The 26,795-nt window shown below is 35.6% G+C and overlaps 1 protein-coding gene across 5 annotated transcripts in view; it reads left to right on the top strand.

Moving 5' to 3' along the window:
• LOC106082853 (uncharacterized) overlaps positions 1–26,795 on the top strand; it is a 501,629-nt gene that overhangs the window by 462,147 nt on the left and 12,687 nt on the right. For all 5 annotated transcript variants that reach the window (XM_013245584.2, XM_013245587.2, XM_013245586.2 and 2 more), the window contains 3 exons: positions 9,960–10,872; positions 25,050–25,675; positions 25,749–26,286. In XM_013245584.2, the coding sequence (XP_013101038.2) occupies positions 10,593–10,872; positions 25,050–25,675; positions 25,749–26,286 (1,444 nt within the window). In that variant the 5' untranslated portion in view covers positions 9,960–10,592. The remainder of the gene's footprint in view (positions 1–9,959; positions 10,873–25,049; positions 25,676–25,748; positions 26,287–26,795) is intronic.

The raw sequence follows: 26,795 nt of genomic DNA, 5'->3' as shown, positions 1-26,795 counted from the left end.
AGGTGTATGTATGAAACTGAAATCTTTGTTGACATCAAAATTTATGGAATTCAGGTATTCGTAGATTTTTTTGCTTCAAATAGATATTTCGACGCAAAAAGAACAATCACAATTTCTTTATCTCGTTTTGTTTTTGTTTTTTATTAAAGTTTAATGCCGTCAATATGTGGCCAATACATAGGAAGCCAGCATAGGAATTCCCAGAATATATTTATTAACGGAACTTTTAATTTCTACTGCGGAATTCTATTCATAGGTAGGAGGGGGCAACAAGGCTTTCAGTAAAAAATGCGCCTTGTTTTAGGAGTACATTAATAAATCTCATCTCTTGAATCGATTCAACGACTCGTGAGTCATTTTGGGTAACTTTTAATGTGTGTGCAAATAAATGGAACTCCAAGAAAAAAAAACACACACTACAAGAAAAAAACTAAAATGAACTGATTCATGTCTTGTTATTTATGATAATTATTAAAAAAAAACGCTTGGCAAAAATCAGCGCAGAAAACAGGGCATACAAAAAAAAACAATGAGCCTCACAATCCCCCACCAAAAAAAAAAGAAAAAGACTGAAAAACAAAAATTACACATTAACAACACACCTCGCCAAATAGAAAAATGACGCTTTCAAAAAACAAAAAAAAAACACAAAACATTGGTAGGGGGAAATGTGTGATGTCTTAAACAGCGATACCATAGGGCGTAACGAAAGCAGCGATGTCATGGCGGCAAAAGATAAAAATCCTTTCACACAGTTATCATAACAAACGAGAGAGGGAATGGCTCAAAACAAATGTTTGCCAATGCAATGACATTAACGACAACTAAATCTCAAGTTTATTAGAGTCAGGTTGTTTGTGTCTATGGCGTGTGGGGGTGTTATATGCCAAATGGTTATGTCACAAACTGGGGTTAATATCCCTACACCTCTATTAAAACGTAGGGCATTAAAAAGTCAAGAAGAAGAGCAAGATCTATTGTTAAGCGTACCCATCGTCTAATTTGATGTCCTGTGTCTGTCTATCCATATATTTTTGTAAGCAAGATAAACCTTGCAATAATTGCATGGTGATGTCGATCTAACGGCCAGGGGTGTGTTGTTCTATGTTGTATGTGTCAGGTGGACTGTCCCCCTTAAAATTTAACATTCAGTTTTAACTGAAGTAATTTTTTTCTCCCACCATCATAGGATGGCGGTATAGTAATCTAGTCATTCCGTTTGTAACACCTCGAAATGTTGATCTAGGACCCCATTAAGTATATATATTCTTGATCGTCTTTATATTCTGAGTAGAACTAGCCATGTCCGTCCGTTTGTCGAAATCAGACGGATGGACATTGCGAAAGGCGCAATTTTTGTCCGATTTGGCTGAAATTTTGTATATAGTGTTCTGTTATAACTTGCAAAACTTTGATAAGTACCGTCCAAATCGTTCAAGAACCTGATATAGCTCCCATATAAACCGATCTCCCAATTTGACTTTTTGAGTCCTAACAAGCCGCAATTTTTGTCTGATTTGGCTGAAATTTAACTCATAGTGTTTTGTTATGACTTCCAACAGCTGTGTCAAGTACGGTCCAAATCAGTCAAGAACCTGATATAGCTCCCATATAAACCGATCTCCCGATTTGACTTCTTGAGCCCTTACAAGCCGCAATTTTCATCCGATTTGGTTTAAATTTGGCACATAGTGTTTTGTTATGACTTCCAATAGCTGTTTTAAGTACGGTTCAAATCGGTCAAGAACCTGATATAGCTCCCATATAAATGGATCCCCCGATTTGACTTCTTCAGCCCCTGGAAGCCTGAATATCATCCGATTTGGCTGAAATCTTGCACATAATGTTCCGTTATGTATTCCAACAATTGTGCCATGTACGGTCTAAATCGGTCTATAACCTGATATAGCTCCCATATAAACCGATCTCACAATTTTACTTCCTGAGCCCCTGGAACCCGCAGTTTTTGTCCGATTTGACTGAAATTTTCATAAAGTGTTTTGCTATGACTCTTAACAACGGTGCCCAGTACGGTCCAACCGTGCCAAGTACTGAAATCTTGACTTCCAACAACTGTTCCGCTATGACTTCCAACAACTGTGGCCCTGGAACCCTGACTTCCTGAGCCCCTGGAACCCGCAATTTTTGTCCGATTTGGCTGAAATTTTCACAAAGTGTTTTGCTATGACTCTTAACAACGGTGCCCAGTACGGTCCAACCGTGCCAAGTACTGAAATCTTAACTTCCAACAACTGTTCCGTTATGACTTCCAACAACTGTGCCATGTACGGTCTAAATCGGTCTATAACCTGATATAGCTCCCATATAAACCGATCTCCCAATTTTACTTCCTGAGCCCCTGGAACCCGCAATTTTTGTCCGATTTTGTCGAAATTTTGCACATATCGTTAAGGAATGTCTTCCAACTATGCCAAGTATGGTCTAAATCGGTTTATAACCTGATATAGCCGTCATATAAATCGATCTCCCAATTTTACACTTTGAGCCACTGGAGGGCGCTATTTTTACCCGATTTGTCTGTAATTTTGGAGGTGGTATTTTTCTATAACTTCTAACAGCATGACATGTCATGACAAGTACGGGCCATATCGCTCAATAATTTGAAATTGGTCATATATATGTATATTGAAAAAGTCATTCAAAGAACTTGACAAATGTGATCCATGGTGGAGGGTATATACTAAGCTTCGGCCCGGCCGAACTTAGCGCGCTTTTACTTGTTTGAGTTGAATGAAGATCTGCTCAGTCGCATCTTTAGAATGCCTTACCTCTGCTTTGCAGCCGCAATTAGTTTGAAAATCGTGGAAATATCATATATTCGTCAACAACCCCAACCAACATACAAAATTTAAGGAGACAGCGTGCTTTTCGCCTTTTCTAGGGTGGAGGGAAAAAAATATTTCACTCATTTTATATAACAAAAAATAAATAAATTTTTTTGTTTGCTAATTTATTATTGCCATATTATTTTATTACTCGTATATGTACTTATCACCTACCTACATTTAACAGATACCCAGACATGCTGATTTCTATTCCAATGCAAATATTTGAACATCGGCAAACCCTAACATAGTATATAGTAGTGTGTCGATATATACATATAGACACAAGATAGACATATTTATTTATTATTTAAGTACACACAGTCGTACATGCATCTATTTGCTAGGTACACTAAAAACGCTTTGCAAATACTACGTACACACATGTACGTACACATGTACTTTTTATCTGTGGAAGGGTGACCTTCGGCAAATTATACCAAATCAATTCCATGGCATCCAATATAAGGTTGGGCTCTAAGAACGCCACCTCCCAATGCCTCAGGTAGTTGATGAAATCGCTTCAAAACCCACACGCTGTGACACATTCAAATTTCAATTCAATTCAAATTCAAAACTTTTGTCAAAGTTGATTATTATATATATTTTTTTAAACCGTTAACAAGGTGGCTGACTGGACAATATGAAGTGTTCAGTGTTAATAAACTCCAACTAACTACATACTACGTTAACTCTATGGTCTAATTAAAGGGCGGTTGGTATAATAATTTCTAGTTATGCTTGATATGGAGCAAACAAGAATTGAATTCCAATTCTCCATTAGATATGGGTCACCTAAGAGAAATCGATTCAGCCATGTTTAACCGTTAGCTAATTTTCGAACAAGTAGCTGGGCAAATTTTACACCAAAACTTGTTATTAATATACATCACTTGGGATTGCCAGATTTTTAAGATTTAATGTTGTAACACAATTGAAACCCAAGTTTTTACCAATAATAAGCAGATCTCAGTTGGTAATTCAGACTCGTTGAGAATATATTTGGATTTATTTCGATTTTATGATACACAATTATATTAAAAGCCTTCCATTTTCTTACAACTCCATTACGGTTTTGTATTATGTTCTGCTGTATTCGTTATGCTATAAATAAAATAAAATATGGTTGTTGCTGTTTTCGCACATTTAAATACCTACTTTGTGATGGATATTTCTTTATTGCAGTCATTTGTGTGTTGCTTTAATGATTTTTGTCATTGGACATACCAGCATTTTTGTACCGAAACTTTAAAAATTACAATCCGCACTCGTCCGAGTTACTCAATACACTGAATGCTCTTTGCTCAACCAAAGGAAAAAACAATAAATGTTGTGTGTGAGTACATGTCTATACCAGTGACGAGCCCACAATTGCAATTATTTGCAAGCCTATGCGTCTGCTTGGGATTATTTTTTTCTGTACGTACAAAGTAATGTACAACAGAGTATTTTTGCAAACCAATAGTCTATACGCTCAAATACTCACCCTTTCTCTCTAGTAGGAGAGACACAAGAGAATAATTATTGGTCCGGTACACGAATAATCGTTTGCGACTATCGAAACACTTTTGCAATTAAAGATTTTTGTGGTTTTATAATGTAGACGAAGCTGCTAAAGGGTTTACAATAAACAAAGTTAGTTACGTTCAATAATACTTCTTTTATGGCTAACGTTTGATATGTTTAAGCGAAACGTTATACGGTTACTAAATCGAATCAGTAAGTGATTCTGAGCCGATCGGTATGCTTACCAATGGGTCTATCTCTCTTCCATATGGGTGTTACAAATAAAAGCAATAAGTTATAATACCCTGTATCACAGTGGTGGTGTAGGGTATTAAAACCACAAAATTGTGTTGTATAATAAAATTGTGTTGTATATAATACGTTTAAATCGGAATAAAATTGTGGATTCTGTGCTTATATCGGAGAAAACTATATAAAGAAGCTATATGTAAATCGGAACCGAATCGTTCCAAATCAAGGACATTTGAAGAAGATGATAACAGTATGTTTCTTTCACACCGACAAAACACACACTGCGTTTTGTTGTCAGAAAGATGAAAATCGGACAAAAAAAATTATATATTAAATTCCGATATTTATGTCACAAAATCGTCACTCTCTTTAGTCAAAATCAATTAAACGGTGCCATAATTTGAAGTCCATTTTAATACAAATAAATCTCGTAAAAAATCGTCAACTTATAAAGGGATTCAATTAGAAAATCGCCAAGCGTCAAGTTGCGAAAAAACCATAAAAATTATCTAAAATTTTCACAACTGGCAACTCTGACCTGGCACAAACTCATACTAAAATTTTCAGGCCGAAATACCTATACATGTTTACTATTTTCCTCATCTCTTCCCATACAAGTGGCACTCACCACTGTGCAACTTACCAGTTTTACTTTATTAGACTCTGCAGGTGCAATTCTTCTTCTTTTATTTGTACAAAGAATCAGCCATAGTTTTGGCGTGGTTGTACTTAAATTTCTTCTCCTTTTTACCCCTCAGAAATTTAGCCACATTAGTAAGCGGATAAGCTTAAATTATGTTTGCCGGAGAGCGACACCACTTACTAGAATTTTTCACCGCTGATTACCTAAGTTGAATGCCTCACAAGTATTGCCAGCACTAGGAGGGGATAACCCCCACTAAATTTTTTTCTCTGGTGCATTTGAAACTCGCCAGCATTTGAACCCAGGTGTTCAGCGTCAAAGGCAGACATGCGAACCTCTAACCTTTTGTAGCCCCATATCATAGTCACTTGGACAAATTTTACCCATTACAGTACGTCAGTAGCTACATACCAACGCCAGTGGTAAGAATCCTGCACACGAGCTTGCTGTAAGCTTAGTTACCGATATGTTCTAGAGATAGGATAACAATGCTACACAAATTCTCTCATATTCTCGCCAGGATCAGTGACAAAGCTTACAGCACCATAGGGAGACTTTTTTTAATGTTTTTTTTTTTTTTTTAATTCAACTCTTCTATTCATGATAAAAGGAATAAGACAAAGGAAATTCATCAGGAACTTGTGGCCACTTGTTGGTGGCAAACTACATGACCATTGTCTTAGTCGGTATCAACAAGTGAACAAGTGTGGTTTAACAATTTTATTTATGGAATCAGCTGAGAGAGCAGTGTTGTCAAATTTTCGTTGTCGCATCACCACGGCATGGGCAATTTCGTTTAGTTTTTTTTTTATTGACCATGGTGGATGGCGCATCCGGGTTAAAGCTGAAACGCACTTTCAGCACAACATTTGGATACATTTGCATAAGCAAGCGTGTTGTAGTGCCCCCAGCGGAGTATTACGGAGGGCAAAAGTTACAGATTCCGGTCATAACAAAATGTTTCACAAAAACGAATTTATCTTTCCGATTATGGGACTTTTAATTTTTGTATTTTTTCCCTTGCTTTTGATTTGCTTGCATCTTTTTTGTTGGTTTTTCTTTTTTTTTTTTTGTTAATTTCAATTTGCCCAACAAGCAGCGAGTTGTCTGCTGGTCTTATCATACCTTCCCCATACATCATTCTCCTCCGAGGGTTTGCGTTCCTACATATGTACATGTGTGCATATGAATATCGTACAGATATATCGCGTATGCCACCATGTCATTATTATTGGTGCTCTTTCGTTGTTGTTTGGCAGTGTGAATCATAAGCCCTGTTGTCAACTCCAAACGACCGACTACTGCGCTAACAGTAAACGTTTTAGTTGTTGCTCTCCAGCCAAGTAGTTTTGTAAGTAGTTCCCCCACCACCCCTTCCCAAATAACCCATGCTCTCATCAGCCGCAATAGAGCAGCCCCAACAAGAGCACACAAAAAAATTGACGATGATTATGATTATCGCACTATTGCCAACACTCACACACACACACACATACACAGGCAAGCAAGTCAGCCAACACTCTTGGATACACCACACACCCAACAAGCTGCAGACGACGACATCCATCGCATGGAGATAGATACTAGCAGCTTAGCTGAGGCAAATGTGAATGCGAACTGACGGACTGAACTAAAGTCTAGCAACAAGCCAAATGACGACTCGTCTGACAAGCAAGCACAGCAGAAAAGAAGCAGTGAACCACAACAACACACATTTTGGCCTGCCTATGTACACTGTCAGCCTGAACTAAAGATGTTCGTTTGTTTGCTTTCGGAAGACCCAAGAGGTGATGGGTGGGTGGTGGACAAATACTCAACTTCTGTACAAGGGGAAGGTGGTGGTGGCGGCTATGACGGAGGCAGTATAGCTTTTGTTTGTGTGTGCGTTATTACAAAAGTGCGGCAGGTCAATAACGTGTTTAATATTCGCTATTTTACCAGGGTTGATGAAGGGGCATCAAGGGGGAGGGTTTTGAGGCTAAATTTGAGAAGTTCTCTCTCTTCCAGTTTTAATTTCAATCAGTGTTACTAACTACCAAAACGGATTGAAACGCGCTGGAAAACAATGAAAATTTAATTTCAAAGCCTTTCAAATATTGTAGTTAGTTTCTGGTATACTACGTATGTACAATAGGGTGGGTAAATTCAGACGGTTGTCATAATATATGACAAATTCTAAGAAGTTATGGCCAAGAAACCATGGGTCTAAAGTCAAAATCGGATTTTAACGGCAAATTTTAAAGTTTTCTTAATACCAGTATTAAACTAAACAAAAGTTTGTCATTAAATAGCCGGCGCTCGATTTTTAGACCTATTAGAAACTCATTAGAATTTGTTATATATAACGATTTTGGAAATCGCTTATTAGTATAGTATATTTTCGCTCTTTCAAATTGGACCAAAAAGCGATATTGGGAGATCGGTTTATACTGGAACTACAATGGAATATACTCGCCTTGGAAATTAGAAGTTATAACAGAAGTCATCATTCAAAATTTAAACAAATTTTATTGCCTTTAAAAGGACGCTATTGATTAGCAATTCCATCAATACGATCCTACAGCGATCGGTTTTATCTACTGAAACGATCCAGCCTTCCCACAGGCTGGTCAAGAAACGCTGGCCCCCTTCGCACGTCACTGTGGCTACAGCAACATCAATACGAACTATTTGTGGGAAAAATTCGAAAGTTAGCGTGCTTCGACAAACTGGCGGTCAGCCGAATACCGCAAGATCAATTTTATATAGAATGATAATCACGACTTTATACACTTTGTAGGTTGAGAGGCCAATATTTCAAATTATTATATATTATTACCTCCAATACTCCATTCCAATTGCATGATCCAGATATATCGAGTAGTATCCCCATATTTTGGTAAAAAAAATATAACTCCCATATAGATCCTTAAATAGGAATACCCACTTAAAGTGGTTTCGGATTTAACTTCCGGAATACCAATAAACCCCAAACGAGAAACAATCAATGGCATCAAAAATAAAATATTTATTAAGATCTAATATTTGTAATGTTAGTTCTTCCATACCCTTTTAAATACGCTTGGAATATCGCTTAATTTGGATGTTGGTATACCAACAAATTTGATTTGTGAAAATATCGATCCCTTCCCTTTGCTGTATAACGGAGTTTTATGTCGCTTACAACATTTTTCGCGGTTACGCTTGAAGGCTTGTTCTCAACAAAATGGCGGTTACATCATCATATAACATTAAAGTACAGACCGAATTTTCGTTCCGATCTTCTTAGCTACAGAACATACACAAACATATTGGTTAAAATCGGTTCGGATTTAGTTATAGCTTTCATATTTATGTTCGTCCAATTGGCACTAATATTGCAATAATTTGGTCATTTGTCAACTGATCATCACGAAATTTGGCAATCAAAATTTTCTTGTTACTCTAGAGATTACTGGTGAATTTTTAAGAAATGGGTTCAGATTTAGATATAGCTCCCATATATGTCGACCAATTTTCGCTTCTAGCTATATCAGGGTTTATACCGAATCGGTATAGCTCTTTTATAAACCGATCTGCCGAATATAATTGTTAAGCTTCTCGAGGGCGCAATTCTTATCCGATGTGGCTGAAATGTTGAACGATGATTTCTCATATGACGTCGATTTTGTCCTTTGTAAAGTTTGAATCAGGCTATAGCTCATATTTGTAGCTCTTATAAAGGGTGATTTTTTTGATGTTAGGATTTTCATGCATTAGTATTTGACAGATCACGTGGGATTTCAGACATGGTGTCAAAGAGAAAGATGCTCAGTATGCTTTGACATTTCATCATGAATAGACTTACTAACGAGCAACGCTTGCAAATCATTGAATTTTATTACCAAAATCAATGTTCGGTTCGAAATGTGTTCAAATTTTGACAAATTTTGTTCAGCGATGAGGCTCATTTCTGGTTGAATGGCTACGTAAATAAGCAAAATTGCCGCATTTGGAGTGAAGAGCAACCAGAAGCCGTCCAAGAACTGCCCATGCATCCCGAAAAATGCACTGTTTGGTGTGGTTTGTACGCTGGTGGAATCATTGGACCGTATTTTTTCAAAGATGCTGTTGGACGCAACGTTACGGTGAATGAACACATTTCGAACCGAACACTGATTTTGGTAATAAAATTCAATGAATATACCGACCGAATAAACCGACCTCCCGAATTTTACTACTGAATCCTCTAGAGGGCGGAACTCTTATCCGATGGGATTAAAAATTCGCACTATGACTTCTGCTATAACCTCCAATATATATGCCAAGTATGGTCTAAATGCGTCCATAATCTAATGTATGTTCTATATAAACCAATCTCTCGATTCGACATCTTGAGAATCTACAGAAAGCCATTCTAATTCAAGGATATAAAAAATCTATGGAAATTTTTTGTTATGACCTCTCGTTACCCTTTTTTATTTTTTTTTTTTTTTCAATGGAGGAGGGTACGTAAGATTCCCGGCTGAACTTAACATTCTTTTACTTGTTTTTTTTCCATAATTAAGTAACTATAGTACCGTTATAGTAATTTGCATTATGGTATGACACTTTGCTACATTCCTCTGGTTTAGTATTTCCAATACCTTTTTAAAGTTCTAAAAGCACAACATTGACATCACTAATTTCAACACTCAACACTTTGTTTAGATCTCTTTTCGCTCAATCGCAATGTGTTCTCTTTCTACTTGCAGCTCTCTCTCTATCTCCCAGCCGATGTATTGGCTGGTACTCTCGCTCCCTCGTTCGCTCGCTGCCAGTGTTCAAGCATTCAGTCTGCCAGTCAGTCAGTATACATGATTTGTTTAGCAATGGCAGTAAGCAGTCATACATACATCTCGGAGCTAAGTAAACCTGAAATTCGACTAACCCATTACAGTTCAAGAAACGCGCGCGTTCTTTGCACACAACTCGACGTTTTACACAAAAAATAAGAAGAAAAAAAAATCATGAAAAAAATAAGAAACAAATGAAAAAATAACAAAAGCGACAACAACAACACCAGCCATCATACTAGCTAACAGTGAAGTTTAAGAAGAAATATCATTTAAAAAAAATCGCTCGCCTTTGCCAATATTGAAAATAAGCAATTTCGCTAAAACAAAACAAGAAAATTAACAAAAAATAAGGAAAAGAAGCAACAACAAAAAAAAATGAATAAAGAAGTTAAGAATTTATTTTTAATTAAGAAAAAAATACGTTAACGACAACTGTGATCTCATTTTAAAAAACACAACACAATATAAAATAACGAAGCAATCGACAACAAAGAAAACAAACGAACAACATCAAAACTGTCCGTCTGTCGTCTGCTCAAGGAAGCAAAGATGACAGATTATTTAAAATTGGCTGAAATGCAACGCACCAATATCGAAATTGAACGTCAGCGACATTTGGCAAATTGGTTAATCAAAAGCAGTCCTCACATGGCAACACCACCGCAAGCGGCCGTCAGCCAAAACTCCTCCTCGTCAGCAACCTCATCATCTAACGCAGCAGCAGCAGCAATAACGACCGCAACTTCATCTTTAACGCCATCCAATGGAGCATCAGCCACCACCACCACATCTGCTGCAGCGGCAGCAGCGACAACAACATCAGCAAGTGGTAAGTGTAATTGCTATTATCGTGCAAACGAAGAGAAAAGGTAACCAACATTCGTGTGTTACGATATCTTTGTGAGGGTGTGTGTGTGTGCACATTTGTTGAATTTGTGATTGTGCATGTATGCTAAACAAAGAGCAGAAAGGCTACGGTTATCATCGCATATAACGGTTACAAAGAGAAATGCAATATTTTAAGAGAGCTCTTACGAGCCCTTTACAGGCAGAGTATCAAGTTTTGTCACAAAAATCAGAACATTCAGATTTTTTCCCTAAAAATCAGAATATCATTGTACAACTGAAATATTTAGCTAAAACTCGTGTCAACCTGGAATGTTTGTGATAAATACCATATTTTACAAAAGATTCTACAAATAACAAGTGGCCACTTGTTACAACGGCATACTTCTCCCGTAGCAACAACATCCAATTTTACATCATAACGTGAAATCGTTGCAATTTTAAAGAAAGAAAACTGTAAAACCGCAAATAGTGAGTATTGCACCTCCGTACCGGTTTGGTTTAGGATAAAGGGCCAGCAAAATATTGAAAAAAAAAACGCATTTTCCATTAAGAATAAAAATGCAGTTCTAAAGTGGGGTAAAGGCGAACCTCATGACGCACAGCCCAAATGAATTTCACCATATAAGGTTATGAAAATATCAAATCTCATGGATTCTGCTTATAGTTTAAGATAAAGGGTCAACAAAATATTGAAAAAAAAAAATAACACATTTTCCATTTATGAATAAAAATCCAGTTTTTAAGTGGGGTAAAGGTGAACTTCATGACGCACAGGCCCAAATCAAATTTCATCATAAACGCAAAGCGACACCACTTAGTAGGGAAGTTTAAACGAATGATTAGCTCACAAATGTCGCCAGGAATGTCGGAATGGAAAATTATATGTCGGAAGGAATAACCACCGCTGAAATTTTTTCTGTTGTTTTCGCCGAGATTTGAAAAATTGTTGTGGTGAGTATTTGAAAATATCAGACCTCAACGTATGTTCCGAGTTTGGTCTATATCTCGATATAGCTGAAAAGTGGTTAGTATATATACATACATATCTGCATCCGAGGGGCGTGGGTATCCAATGTTCGGCTCGATCGAACTTAAAGCCTATTTACTTGTTATACCCTGCACCATAGGATGAGTGTATACAAACTTTTTTATTCCGTTTTTAACACCTAATAATATTGATCTGCGAAACCCTAAAGTATATGTGTATATTCTTAATTGTCTCGACTTTATTAGTCCATCTAGCCGTCAAACGCGTCAAGCTAGCCGCTCGAAAATTTTGCACAGATACTTCTTTTCCCGGTGGGGATCGTTAGGGATTGCAAATGGTCCATATCGGTTCAGATTTTTGATATAGCTCCCAAATAAAGTGGTTCTTCGATTTGACATCTCGAGTCCCCACAAGCCTAAATTCGGATTAACTTCAATTTTAAAAGGGGTTCTGTTTTCTTCCAACATCCTGGTAGGTATGGTCTAAAACGGAGTATAAACTGATATAGCTCCCATACAAACCGATCTCACAATTTGACATTTTCAGCTACTGGAAGCCGCAAATATTATTCGATTTGACTGAAATTGTTTACGTATTGGTTTATTATGACTTCCAACATCCCTGGCAAGCTTTGTCCAATTTGGTCTATAACCTCATAAAGTACACATATAGCTCCCATATAAACCGATCTCCAGATTACTCTTCTATAGTTCCTCGAAGCTTAAATTTTTGCCAGTTTTGACAGAAATTTGGTACACCCTTCAACTAAGTTAATTTGTATATATTTTTAGCTGAATCTATGATGATGGGTTTGCCAGATTCGGCTCGTCCGAACTAAGCGCTTTTTACTGGTTTTTGAGAAGAACCAACTTTATAATGATGATAATGAGGCTAATGACTGTGTCGTGGTAATTAGCACAATTTCACAGTAATTTGTTCCATATTTTCATAACGAAAATGCTTAGTTAGCATTGTATTTATAGAAGTTTGTTGCCAAGTAAAAGGTAAAAACGATTAAGTTAGACTAGGCTTAATTTTTGATACCTACCATCGTTGATGCATTTCTAATGATATATATATATATAAAGTGAACTGTGTATATCAATGTATTGACCGAATTTTGAGATGAGTGTCGAGAGACCTTATGAAATTCACTGTTCTATGATCAACTAAAATTGGCTACAAAAATCAACTTCTAACCTATTATACTGAACTACGCACTAGAACAGCCTTCTCAATATGGGCGACATTTGTGAGATCTTCAGCCTTGAAAAACTTCTCTTCTGACTCTACTTTAAAAACGAGGTTCCTTATCATTGAGCTTAATCTCATCGATATGTGGAATGGAATATTTGTGGGAAAATTTTCATTTGCAATGCCCCATTAATAGGGTTCCAATTTCTCTTACACCTTACGATCTATAAAATGTGCATGCAATATATGTATAAGAGACTCATTTCTGCAGGCAACCCATCGGCTCTTACTGTTTGTATGTTTGGCTCTTTCCGTCTAAGCAAACCGTCGGGTCTCAATGTATGTATGTATATCGCATTCTGTCTAGTGGGCATGGTCTCAATACTGCCGGGAATTGGGTCGGAGTTACTCTCGTCACCTCTACAATCGGCTCACTTTGTATGTCTGGTATCAACTTCATCTCTACAAGAGGACGTGCCTGTACTAAAGCAATTTTAAGTGGGTTAATGAAGGCTCTTAAATGTCTTGATTTGCAAATTACAATAAATTTGTTTAGGAGGAGTTAATGCGTGTCATCTATGGTTTTAAAAGCTCTACACAGGCAACCCAACGGCTCCTTCGCCTTTAGGAACCTAATTATTTTTTCCACCCACAAAATCGAATATCAGCAGTATTGAAAAGTGTAAAAATACTGTATCTGGTACCAGATTACCGTCTATAGGAAGGCGTGTCTGTGCCAAAGCCATCCGGTGTCAACTATTTGGGGCTCCTATATGACTCGAATTGCCAATTATAACAACTCCTCATAAGAAAAGTATACGATTCTTTCTTTCATTCTGAAAAAACTAAATTAATTTATCTCAACTATATGCCTGGAATGTGTCATCCTCTGCATTTTCAAATTCCCACATCGTGCCACCGCAAAAATGCGTCTTTTGTAAATTTGTTTAGTTGATAAAATGAAAACAAGTATTAAAATAGATTAAAATGTTTTGAAGATTCGCTAGTCGTCTGCATAATGATGAATATATATTTCCAAAACGCAAATAATTTGGGACACTAATGATATTTTCATATTAGTAGCATGAAATTTTATTGGAACGCAATATCAATACACAGAAAAAAAATAGAAATCGATTTCAATCAAGTAATTTATTGGTCCAATTAATTTTTTAATCGAAACTGCTTCGCTAACGAATGATAATATTAATCAATGTTTTTGGAGGTCACTGTAGCGCAGAGGTTTGAATGTTTGTCCGCCTATGACGCTGAACGTCTGGGTTCAAATCCTGGAGAGAACATTATTATTTATTATTAGTTATACTGACAGTACATAAGTTAGTTAAAATTTTATGTATATATAAATATATATTGGCGTAGAAAGATTGCTATATGCCAGATTACAAATTTTGCCCATGAACATTCCACTAAGGAACAGGGGCAAACATCTCACAGATCAATGAGTGCAGTCCCATTCAAGTTTAAGCTCAATGAAAATGGGCCTCCTTTTTATAGCCGAGTCCGAACGGGGTGCCGCAGTGCGACACCTCTTTGGAGAGAAGTTTTACATGGCATAGTACCTCACAAATGTTGCCAGCATTTGGAGGAGCAAAGCACCACTGAAAATTTTTTTTCTGATGGTCTCGCCACGATTCGTTGTCTTAGGCGGACATGGTAACCTCTGCCAGATTGCTAATTTTATATTTAATATTTATTGTAGTACTTTATTGCTTATTAATAGCAGAAACCTTTTATATTCATATATATAATTAATTTTTAATAACGTATCTGTATTAATACATCATACAAGATATCATATAGGGAATTGAAATTCGCCCCATGTAATGTTTTAAATACTTCATTTTCGCTAAGTACATTTTGAACGAAATGTTTATTGGCACGTCACTCTTGAACCCTGGCAGGAGGTATGATAGGACCTCAGTCGAGTTTGGCGATCTAGCTGTGTCTGATCCGAAGAGATTCGCCAGCTTGTTCAACCATCAATTTCATAAGCTTCTCAAAAGTGATAGAGAAAGAAGAATAATAGTTGCGACAATAAGTGATTTCTAAATATAAGAACAATCATAACAATTGAACTTTGATGAAGACAAGAAGTCATTTGCAGTGCAAATTGTTCCAAGAGGCTAGGGCGCCCGACGAAATCTTTACTCCGTCGCATAAAAATCTGGATATATTGGGACACCCATATAGTTCGCCATGACTGATGGTCGGAAGAGAATTCGAGCAAGAATTGAACTTATATTCATCACAATTATACGTTTCAAGATCAAAAACCATGTTTGGAGTATTTTCTGGCAGTTTAAGCTTACGTTTCAGGAATCAAATTAGACATTTGTCACTTCTTCGAAATGAGTTTTTCATAAGATCGTGGTACATGTGCTTTAATAGATCTGCAAACTCTGGTAGATTTGTGAAATTTCAATAAAGATGGTATTGTGTCTTGCCGTTATACACATGTAGCTGTGAGATTCCGAACTGTATACCCGATTCTCCAACAAATATTTGACCACTATTTCGCCCAAAAAACATTCAACTCAATAACCCTCTCAACAAGAAAGTGTGAAAGGTGGTGTGAACCAAGATTGAGTAATCTCTCAATATATCTAAAGTGTGACCCCAAAGTAGATGTATACATTGTGTCATAACCCACTTCTAGATGCAAAACGTAGTTCGGTTTATTTGTAGTTAGGTGTAGCATTCTCCTGACAAAAAATCCTAATAATCTCTTGACATCAGAATGGTGCATATCCCCAAATTTGGTCTGCGCAGCACATAATAGATCGAGAATAAGCGTTAAATATATTTATTAGCCTTCGAAATCTTAGAATAATTAATATATTTCCCCCATGAAGTATATATAGCAATATTTGAGGCTGAAAGAGGGATTTCCAGAGGAAATTAGAAAAATTTAATTACTGTACATTTTTGAAAAAGGTTTTGAAAACTCTAGAACTTTCGATGTTTTTAGATAAAAAAAACGAGAAATTTTACGAAAAGCGTCGTGGATTTTTAAAGAAAAGCGGGATTTGTTGGGATTGGAGAATTAGGTGGGATGGACGCAAATAAATAGACGGGATAATCACGCCAAAAACGGGACAGATGGGCACTTTAGGCATACACCAACCAGCGCCAAAATGGAGAAGGAATTCATCATTGTTCAGGTGAACATTGGTTTTTAAAGACTTGGACTTAAAATAATTCGCTAAATACCACCATTCTTTGCTACATCGAACTCTGTCCAAGCTCTGTAGATTATTTGTATATGAGTTTAATATCTTCTACCTGCTTAAAGTGAAGTAATTCGTTCTGGAATTCGTAGGCTGTTTGCGTTATTATACTTCCAAGTGTTGTGAAATTTTTTACACCCCCTTAGATTAGCATCGCAGAGAGCAAACAATAACACTTCCAGTTATAGTTTTCCATTCCTGTTTCGGGGTTGAAAACGATTTGAGGAAAACAACCTCGCGTGAGTCTATCTACTTTTCATAACCAAAGTGCAAATCTGTTCATCTGCAGACATACCATCAAGTAAAACGTTATCATCAAGAAGAATGCCAAGCTTATGGCAGTATTCGGAAATAAATTTCATTCCAAAAAAGCCACTCTCTTTTCTGTTCCGACTGTCCTTAGCCAAGATTAGATGAAATATTAAGTTTGAAGCATAGAGACTTTTTTTTTTTTGATCGAAATATGGTCGAGTTCTGACTTTAAAGGTATGTACTGTAATAAATTAGAAGAAACAATCCAATAATCTATTACGGAACTACCCATTTTTCCACAAAAACTAAATTCTCCATCAAAATTCAGCCATTAATTAAAAAAACTTCCAACACCTTCCACCACATTTAACAACTGTTAGCCTTGACTATTAATGTATTTGTCCTTAGTGTTCTAAGTGTTCTGGCAGTGCTGATATTTGAACAACCTTATATCAATTCTGCGTCTAACAACTATTCTTCGCCAACTCTAGCATTCAAATCGCCCACTATACAGAATCTTGTTGTCATCTCTCCACCTTGTACAGTTTAGGTATCTTGGGATCAGAAAACGCTATCCTGGCGAGAACTAACTAAATTTCCTATGAACTGTCCATTAAGGAACAATTATTTTTGTAAAGAAATATTTCTCTCCAAAAATGGGAAAACCATTTTGAATAATCTTTTAAGGTAGAACTGAAGCAATACTTAATTCAGAGTATTGGACTTTTATTTAGTCATTTTCCGCCTGAAACACTAAAATTTAAAAAAGAGTTTTCGATGTCTGGACAGTGTCATTCATTTACTCCATTGTTATTAAATATGTTTTCCCCAACATCCTAATTCCTTTTTGTCCGCCAATCGTGTTATTTGGAGTTTACCAGTATTATCCCTAACAATTCTTTTTGTTTTTAAAGATTCCTAGTAAATGTTGAATACAATATTTAATCACATTATATTATTTGCATTTATAAACAAATGCGACCTCAAAAATGCTATTACAAAAATTCTAAGAAATAAAATTAGCAGACATTCCCCAAAAGGTCGAATTCATAAATAATTGAAATTACTCTCACCTGTTCTACCAGTCAAGTGTTGTAAGCACTTTTATTCCTTAATACCTATGAATGTGTAAAACATTCAACCCAAAATATTTACTTGAAATAATTATTATGCGGCCTTGGCTTCTCCAAATGGTATGCACAAATCGTAAATCAAGGTATTGGAAAAAGAATTTCTACAATTTGAGGAATTTAAACCATTACAACACCAAGCTATGTATTCACCTCGAATAAATTCCATGGTCTACTTAAAGTTTGAAAAGAGAATTGACATAATTTTGTAATCAAAGTTTTCTTTCTATGGAAATAAGTATTTGCAGACTAATAGGCAAATAATGAAAGGCAAAAGTCGATCGCTGCCGACTATATAATACCCTACGCCTACCCCATAACGGTACATCATCTAATTCTGAACGAATTTTGATGGATTTGAGGTGTTCAGATGGGTATTAAACAACTAGTAACAAATTTCAGGAAAATCCGTGCAAAATGATAACAGCTTCGACTCTATAAGTACAAATCGAGCGATACATAGATATACCTAAGAGCTATATCTTAATCTGAACCGATTTCTATAATTCACTAGACATATCAACATTCGCTGTGAGAGAGAGCTTTTTGCCAAATTTCTAAGGACTGGTTAAAATTTACCACATTATTGCAATATATGTTTAAATCAGGGACTTATATCCAAATCTGAACCGATTACCACCACATTTCATACACATGATGTGCAAATCAGTTCGCAGCAATACAAAAGAAAATAAAAAAATAAGACACAGGGTGATTTAAGTAATTTTTATGGGTCAATATTGACGGGTTTGTTTGATTACTGTCGTAGATAATAATTGGGAAACTTATAGAGATGGTGATTGGACGTAATCCAGAAACGAACTGATAATAAAACAAGTTAGGACGGGCTAAAGTCGGGCGAAGGCGATCTTTTGATACCCTTCACCACATTGGGCGTGCAGACAAGGCGTCGAAATTAAAATTTGTTTAAATTTGAAATGTAGAATTTTGACCAAAATCCGTAGGTATTGTAGGAGTCACAGAAGAAATAGTTATGCAAAATTTTGACATGATTGGATGATAAATGCTTTTATAAAATTTTGGGAAGATTGGTTGATAAATGCGGCTGCAAAGGCTCTAGAAGTGAAAATCGGGCGATAAATACAGCGGTCAAAAAAAGTATTCATCATTAGCAAAATTGATAATAAATTCACTTATTTTGGGTAATTGAAGAAAATTTTAAGTAAACAAATAATGCAGTTTTATGAAATAGTTTATTTTTCGTAATATGTTTTAAAATAAATTCAAAAAATAAATTTAATTAGCGCAAAAAATGCAATTTTATATAATAACACCAAAAACAGAACAAAAAAAGTATTCATCATTGATGTGCTATCATCAAAGTCAAATTCAAATATTATTTGGGAATCCCCCTTTTCTGTTTTATTTAGTAAAGGAGGCTTTGCCCTTGACAGCAAATATTTAATTTCATTGAAAATATAGTTTTTGTCAAAATGGGTCGTAAGCAAAAGGAGGTTTCTGATGAGGTAAAAGTTTTGATAATAAAACACCACAGGAATGGTTTAACTCAAAAAACTATCAGTGAAATATTAAATAGACCACGATCTACTATACAATCCATCATCAGAAAGTGGACAGAAACGAAAACTGTTGACAATAAACCAAGATCTGGTCGACCAAAAGCACTTTCAGTTGGAGATTAGCGTTGGCTAGTGCGGCAAGTTCAGAAAACTCCGAAGACAAATGCGACCATTCTTCGTAAAAACACTATGGAATATTTAGGGAAGGAAGTTACTACACAAACAATTCGAAATACACTCAAAAGGCATAGTTACAGAGGAAGAACTGCACGTAAGAAGCCCTTTATAAATAAAATAAACCGAGTGAAAAGGCTAAACTTCGCAAAAATGTATGTAAAACAGCCCGAATCATTTTGGAAAACAGTCATTTTTGCAGACGAGAGCAAGTTTAATCTTTTTGGGTGCGATGGAAAGGTCATAGTGTACAGAAAACCAAATACAGAGCTTGAAGAACGAAACACAGTTGCTACTGTAAAACATGGTGGAGGTGGTTTAATGGTTTGGGGGTGTATGGCGGCTTCAGGAGCGGGAAATCTTGAAATTATTAATGGAGTAATGGATCATAAGTATTACATTGACATTTTAAAGAGGAATTTAAAAGATAGTGCTGTAAAACTTGGGCTTGGTAATAACTTTCAATATTATCAAGATAATGACCCCAAACATTCTGCTTTAAATACCAAGATGTGGATGCTGTATAACTGCCCCAAAGTCATTAAAACTCCTCCTCAAAGTCCCGACTTGAACCCAATTGAACATCTTTGGGAACATCTCGAACGCAAATTGAGAACGCGCAATTTTTCGAGCAAGAGTCAAATGCAACAGGTGATAATGGAGGAATGGACTAATATAGACCAAAATATAACCGCTAAATTAGTCCAATCGATGTCAAACCGTTTAAAAGAAGTTATAAGACGCGGTGGTCGAATAACAAAGTATTAATTTTTTTAAATTATGTTATTTATTTTTTTGTTTTTTGCAATGATGAATACTTTTTTTGTTTAATTTTTTGTGTTCAGCTGTAAAATGGCCCTTTTTGTTCCAATAAATACTATTTTTTTCTTTAAAAACAATGAAATTGTGTACATATATATCACACAAGCACTACTGCATCATTAGTTTAATATGTTTTTATTCCAATTGTCTTTTGTAGACTTATTAAAAAAAAAACATTGAATGATGAATACTTTTTTTGACCGCTGTATATAAATCTGAACCGATTTCAATGAAATTCATCAGCAATATCGAGAGTGATATAAGAGATCTACATACTAAATTTCGTAAGAATCTATTATCAAATGACAATGTTATTGTAATACTAGTCAAAATCGGACGAACATATATATGCGAGCTATATCCAAATCTGGACCGATTTTTTTTCTAATTCAATAGGCTTCGTGTCTACGCCAAAAAGATGCCCGTACAAAATTTGAAGACGATCGGATGAAAATTGCGACCTGAACTTTGTACACAAATTAATATGGACAGACAGACGGGCATAGCTAAATCGAATCAGAAAGTGATTTTGAGTCGGTCGGTATACTTACCAATTGGTCTTTCTCTCTTCCTTCTGGGTCCTCCAAACAAATTCACTAAGTTATAATACAACTAGTACGCGTGGGTGTTCCAAAGTGGTGCTCAATGCTCGTTAGAACTTTTACATTTGCACTTTGTGCCGAAAGCACCAAGTCGCATAAAAGAAGCAGTAAATGAAAGTTATGAAAATTTACAAAAGGAAGGAAATTACATTTAAAATTAAAATAAGCATAGTTAAAATAAACTTGCAGATGCTCTAGAAGTGAAAATATAGTTGTTGTTGTAGCCGTGTGTAGTACACTGTGGCGGCAGCCCTTGCCGATGAAGGACTTCATCGGGTCACTCCGGTACGTACAACTGGCTGCCTTTGGATTGTGAATATATAGTGATACATGTATACACAGAAAAAAAAACGATAATAAATTTTCAATTAAAAATTTAATTGAAAATAAAATTGCCTTTAATTAAAAAATAAATTGATTTAATTATTTTTTTAATGGAATGTGATTTGTTTCAGTAACAGTCGTGATTAAAACTTATAATTTTCAATTAAAAAATTCATTGATTCAATTAATTTTTTATTGATTCAATTATTTTTGATATGAATCTGAAAGAATTTTAATCACAATCGTGATTGATTTTTTTTAGTTTTCAATTAAACAATTATTTGAATAAATCATTTTTTTAATTGAATCGAAACATGTTTACAAATTGTTGTTAGACCCCTTCTTTAATAATTTTAATAATAACTGCAATATAGCCTTTAATTGATTTGAATTAAGCACCATATTACATATCGTTCCCTACGATATAACAGAAAGGAGATTTTAAAGGGACATACGTCCCACATTTCCTAAATCCTATAGTAGCTGAATAGCGATTAAAAAATAAGTTTTACCAAATTTCAATCATTCCTTCATTGGATCAATAAAAAAATTAATTGAAAATTTCAATAATTTTTCATAATTTTTAGTTCATTTTATTACTCATTTTTTTTATTAAAAATTTTTCAATTAATTCTTCAAAAAACGTGAATGATATTATCAGTTTCGTGATTTAGGTAGTTTCAATTAATAATTATTTCGATCAAATAAAATCATAATTGAAACCCATGTTTATTTTTTTCTGTGTACGGGAGCTATATCTAAATCTGAATTGATGTTTTCGAACTCACCGGAAAACTGAAGAGCCACAATGGAAAAGTGCGTGAAGTTCGGACCAATGGTAATAATAATACAATATTAGTCCAAATCCGGTGAACATATACGTTTTTACTTAATTTTTTACAAAATTCGCAATGTTTATGGTCCGATTATAGTTCTTGTTGTAGTTTCTTCTGATTTTTTGATTATTTTTCTGGATTTTATTTTTAGATATTTTCTGGTAAAATTTTAGCATTGCTCTGCTAAGCTTGAAGCAGAGTTCTGCTAATTGAATTGGGTTTGTGTCTCTGCTGGTTAAAGTTAACTTTATCTTCATTGACATAAAATATTAGAAAAATACCTTTTTTCCATATATTTTGTTTATTTTTTCTTCTTTTCAATACTGATGCAATTTAAATTAGAATAACGTTTTGTGCTTCACTAAACATCAACAAAAAAAATTAAAATCATATTTTATCACCACCAAAATAGAAATGTGATCGGTTTTGTGATGATCAGTGAAAAAAATTTAAATTTTTTAATTTTTTTTGGTCTGTCAAAACTTTTTTGTTGACTTTTATCTACAAATCCGGCAGACGTACGCCTATTTCAAACTGTTGCGCAATTTTTACAGTTTTTAAATTTTAATAAATGGACTATTTTGATCGTGGCTTGCATAAATCTTTATCAAAAGATGTGAAGTCTTTCTCTTTCTATCCTATTTTATTCACAGAAGTTATTGATTTTATTATATAGAAACTTTGTTTCTCCACTAAGTCATTATATTTGCAATTTCTTATATTTTCTTTCTCCGTTGGTATTTTTCTCCTTTCAAAATTCGAGTAACAAATAAACTGGTATTCTTTAGCAATCACAATATTTTGATAATTGTCAATTTTTTTGAATTCAACGTTGATTTCACCATATGAAGCGTACGTTAATTAAATTAGATTTTTTATACAATTTTAGATCACCATTCTGAATTCAACAGTTTTACGAATAACCTGGTTCAGCCTTTCATTGAAGTGTAAATATGTTCTTACTTTTTTTTGTTGAATATTATTCTTAGTGACCATTGTCCCTATTTTTTTTGCCACCACTGTATATATGGAAGCTATATCGACTTCTTACAATTTCAATATGCTTCGTCTATGAAAAACAATGAATTTCTGTGCCAAATTTGAAGATAGTCAGATGAAAATTACGATAAATTCTTTGAATATAAATTCACATGGACAGGGAGACGGAAGGACGGACAGACAAACTGACAGACGGACGGACATAGGTTAGGTTAGGTTGAAAATAAGGTGCGGATATTAGTCCGCCCCATGCCACTATGGACATACCTAAGTAACCTCGACATACCTAACATGGACATACCTAAGTAAAAGAACATTTTAAGTTAGAATTCCGTGTTACTTTCAAAAGCTTTGGTTTCCATGATTTTCATAAAAAAAAAATTAAAAAAAACACAACAGAAGAGAACATTCAGTTGCCAACAGACAAAAGTTCGTGTAACAACTCATTAAGTCCTTGAAAATGGTAGACGGTGTCAACCGAAATATAGGAGAAAAATAAAAAAAAAAACAGTAAGGAAAGGCAAAAGTCGGGCAGGGCCGACTATATAATACCCTACACCACCTAGTATACTACATTTAATATATAAAACTTATCTCAAAATCAAGTCAGACTTTAATTTTACATACTCAATAGGTAATGACATTTCGGATAAAAATATATATAGGAGTAGTATATTAAAATCGAAACCGAATTTAATGAAATTTTGCACACGTATTGGGATGGCAAATTAAACACCTCGTGCTAAGTCTTTTAAAGATCGGACTAAAATTGTGACTTCTACAGCCTTAAAACTCCATATCGGATAAAATATATATTTGAGAGCTATATCTAAACCGGGGGTGATTTCGACGAAAGTTAGCACACATATTAAGACTTAAAATAACACACCTTAAAATAAAACACCTCATGCTTAACTTTGTAAAGATTGAACCAAAAATGAGGCTTATGCAGCCTTAAAAGTCCATGAAAGATATATATGGGAGCTATACCTAAATCAGGACCGATTTTAATGAAATTTTGCGCACGTGTTGGGACGCCAAATAAAACGTCTAATGCTAAATTTTTTAAATATGGGACCAAAATTATGGCTGCTATAGCCTGAAAATTACATATCGAATGAAATATATACATGGGAGTTATATCTAAATCTGGACTGATTTTTATGAAATTTTGCACACATATGTAGACGTCAAATAAAACACCCCATGCCAAATTTTGTAAAGATCGGACCAAAATTGTGGCTTCTACAGCCTTAAAAAGCCATATCGCATGAAAGATATATATAGGAGCTATATCTAAATCTAAACCGATTTTTATGAAATTCCGCACACATATGCAGCCTTAAAAAGCCATATCGGATGGAAGATATATATGAGAGCTATATCTATTGGGTTGCCCAATAAGTAATTGCGGATTTTTTTTTCACAGCTTGTGACTCTGTTATTGCATTCAGCTGTTACTTTTAGCTTGCTTTAGAAAAAAAGTGTACAAAAGGTATATTTGATTAAAGTTCATTCTAAGTTTTATTAAAAATGCATTTACTTTCTTTTAAAAAAATCCTCAATTACTTTTTGAGCAACCCAATAAATCTGAACCGTTTTTTTTCAAAATCAATGGCGTACGTCCTTAGATCAAAGAAGTGCGACCTGTACCTTGATCACAAGAATACATGGGCAGACAGACGGACAGACGGATTTATCAAATCAGGATGTGATTCTAAGCCGATCGGTATACTTATCAATGGGTCTAGCTTTTCTCCTTCTTAGCGTTGTAAACAAATGCACAAACTTATAATACCCTGTACCACAGTGGTGGTGTAGGTCAAAATTTGATTTTCATAGAAAATTTTGTCAAATTTTTTTTTGTCCATGGGAAATTTTACAAATTTAGGTCACTTTGTGAAATTTAGATTGAAATTTTTAACCTTCACTAAAAATTTTAGAAAAAATTTAAATGTTTAGTAGAAAAATATTGAAATATTTGCGCTTTTACTCATTTTTATCAGTTAAATTTATTAATGTATTTTTTTTATTCGTCCCATTGCAGCAATCACACAAAATAATTTAAACAGTTCGAGTCATACAGCGGCAGCTAACAATCCCCCATCGTCTGCGAATTGCTTTCACGCCTCATATCCTGCGCATCCACACCTCTACAGCTCGAAGATTGGTGGTAGTAGCTCCGCTTGTGTGAGTACCACCAATAACTCGGCAACCAATCCTGTTTTCTATTTAATGGCCAATAACGGTAATAATGGTGCAGCTGCGAGTGCAGGTGGTAGTGCGGTGGGGGCCATCAGTGCATCGAATATGACGAACAGCAGTAAACTGACCAATGGTGCTTACAAAGGACCTCATCACCCCGCCGGCCAGTTGCCACGATCCCAGCATGGCCTTCATCATTTGGCCGAAGGCCGAAAGGCCAAACTAAGGCGCTTTAATTCTCATGACACCAGCTCAAATATGTTTTCGGTGGCAGATTTTGAATACGCCCGCTTGGCAAGGCGTAATGAGATAGAGCTGAAGCAAAGAATGCAGCGCCGGGCGCGACATGGTTATGGAGGCAGTGGTGCTGGATTATCGGCGGGCACGGGAGGCCAAAATTCACAAATGGCCAATGCAAGTGGTGATTATTCAACGGGTGATAGCAAAGCATCTAAAAATAGTAACGAGGTAAGTAACCAATGTCCTAGCTCTATAAACAATCCTTCATTTCTAATTATTTGTTTTTCTTTTTGCTTTTCAGTCTCAAAATGATCCCTTACCCGTGGAGGAATTCCTAGAGCGGTACTCCTTGCCGCGAGTGGTGCGAATTTCATATAAAACTCCTTTCTCCAATGAAACCTTACAGTCCTCATCGTCGAATAACTCATCGACCATAACATCCAACTCTTCGGCCAGTGGCGAGGGCAAAGCCGTCGCCTTATCATCGGGTGCTAACACAGAAGCAAATATCATTAGTTCTAATTCAAATAGCAATACAGGAACGTCGTCCTCGTCGACGGCATCTTCGGGTGTTGGGGGCAACAACAGCAACACCATCACACAGACATTAGGAAGTAACAGTAGCAGCAGCAATACGAGTGCCTCAAAAACAGCGGCAAATGAGACAAATCAAAATGCAGCCAACAATCCAAGCCACCAGAATAACGATGACCATGAACAGGGTGAACTTTTTCTACTATACCGACTGGTGCGCCAGCGGAATATCTTTCATGGTCACAATACAAAAACCACAGCAGCCAGTCGTAAGAAAGGAGTTATGATTCCCCAAGAGTTTCCCGGTAAGTCTCCGAATGGGTTCAACTAAAGTCACTAGGTAAAGCGCAATGTACTCTACTAAATTTCCCATGAGCATTCCATTAAGGAACAGGGGTTACTTCTCTCATGTCAATGAGTGCAGTGCGTAGTTTTAAGCTCAATGATAGGGGACCTCCTTTTTTATGTCAAGTCCGAACGGAGTGCCGCATAGCGACACCACTTGGTAGAGAAGTTTTAACATGACAGGATACCTTACAAATGTAGCCAGCATTAGTAAGGGGACAATGTACTCTCAATATATGGAGATAATGAGAAAAACGATAAGACAAAAACATTTTAAATAATTTTTGGCTATTGCTGTATGTATATGCAAGAATCGGCCTATCTACACTTAAATCCTTTTTAAGCCTACGGCATACTTATCAACATCTGTAATTCTTTTTCGCACATTTCTGTTTGGCTTACTCTCAGTTGAGTTTTCAGTACCAGCTAAGCCCCAGCTAATACTACATTTTCAGATATTGAGATTGTT

Source organism: Stomoxys calcitrans, chromosome 3, assembly GCF_963082655.1.
Source record: "Stomoxys calcitrans chromosome 3, idStoCalc2.1, whole genome shotgun sequence".
NCBI lineage: Eukaryota > Metazoa > Arthropoda > Insecta > Diptera > Muscidae > Stomoxys > Stomoxys calcitrans.
The sequence above is the reverse complement of the archived record's forward strand: the minus strand, read 5'-3'. Positions and strand labels throughout refer to the sequence as shown.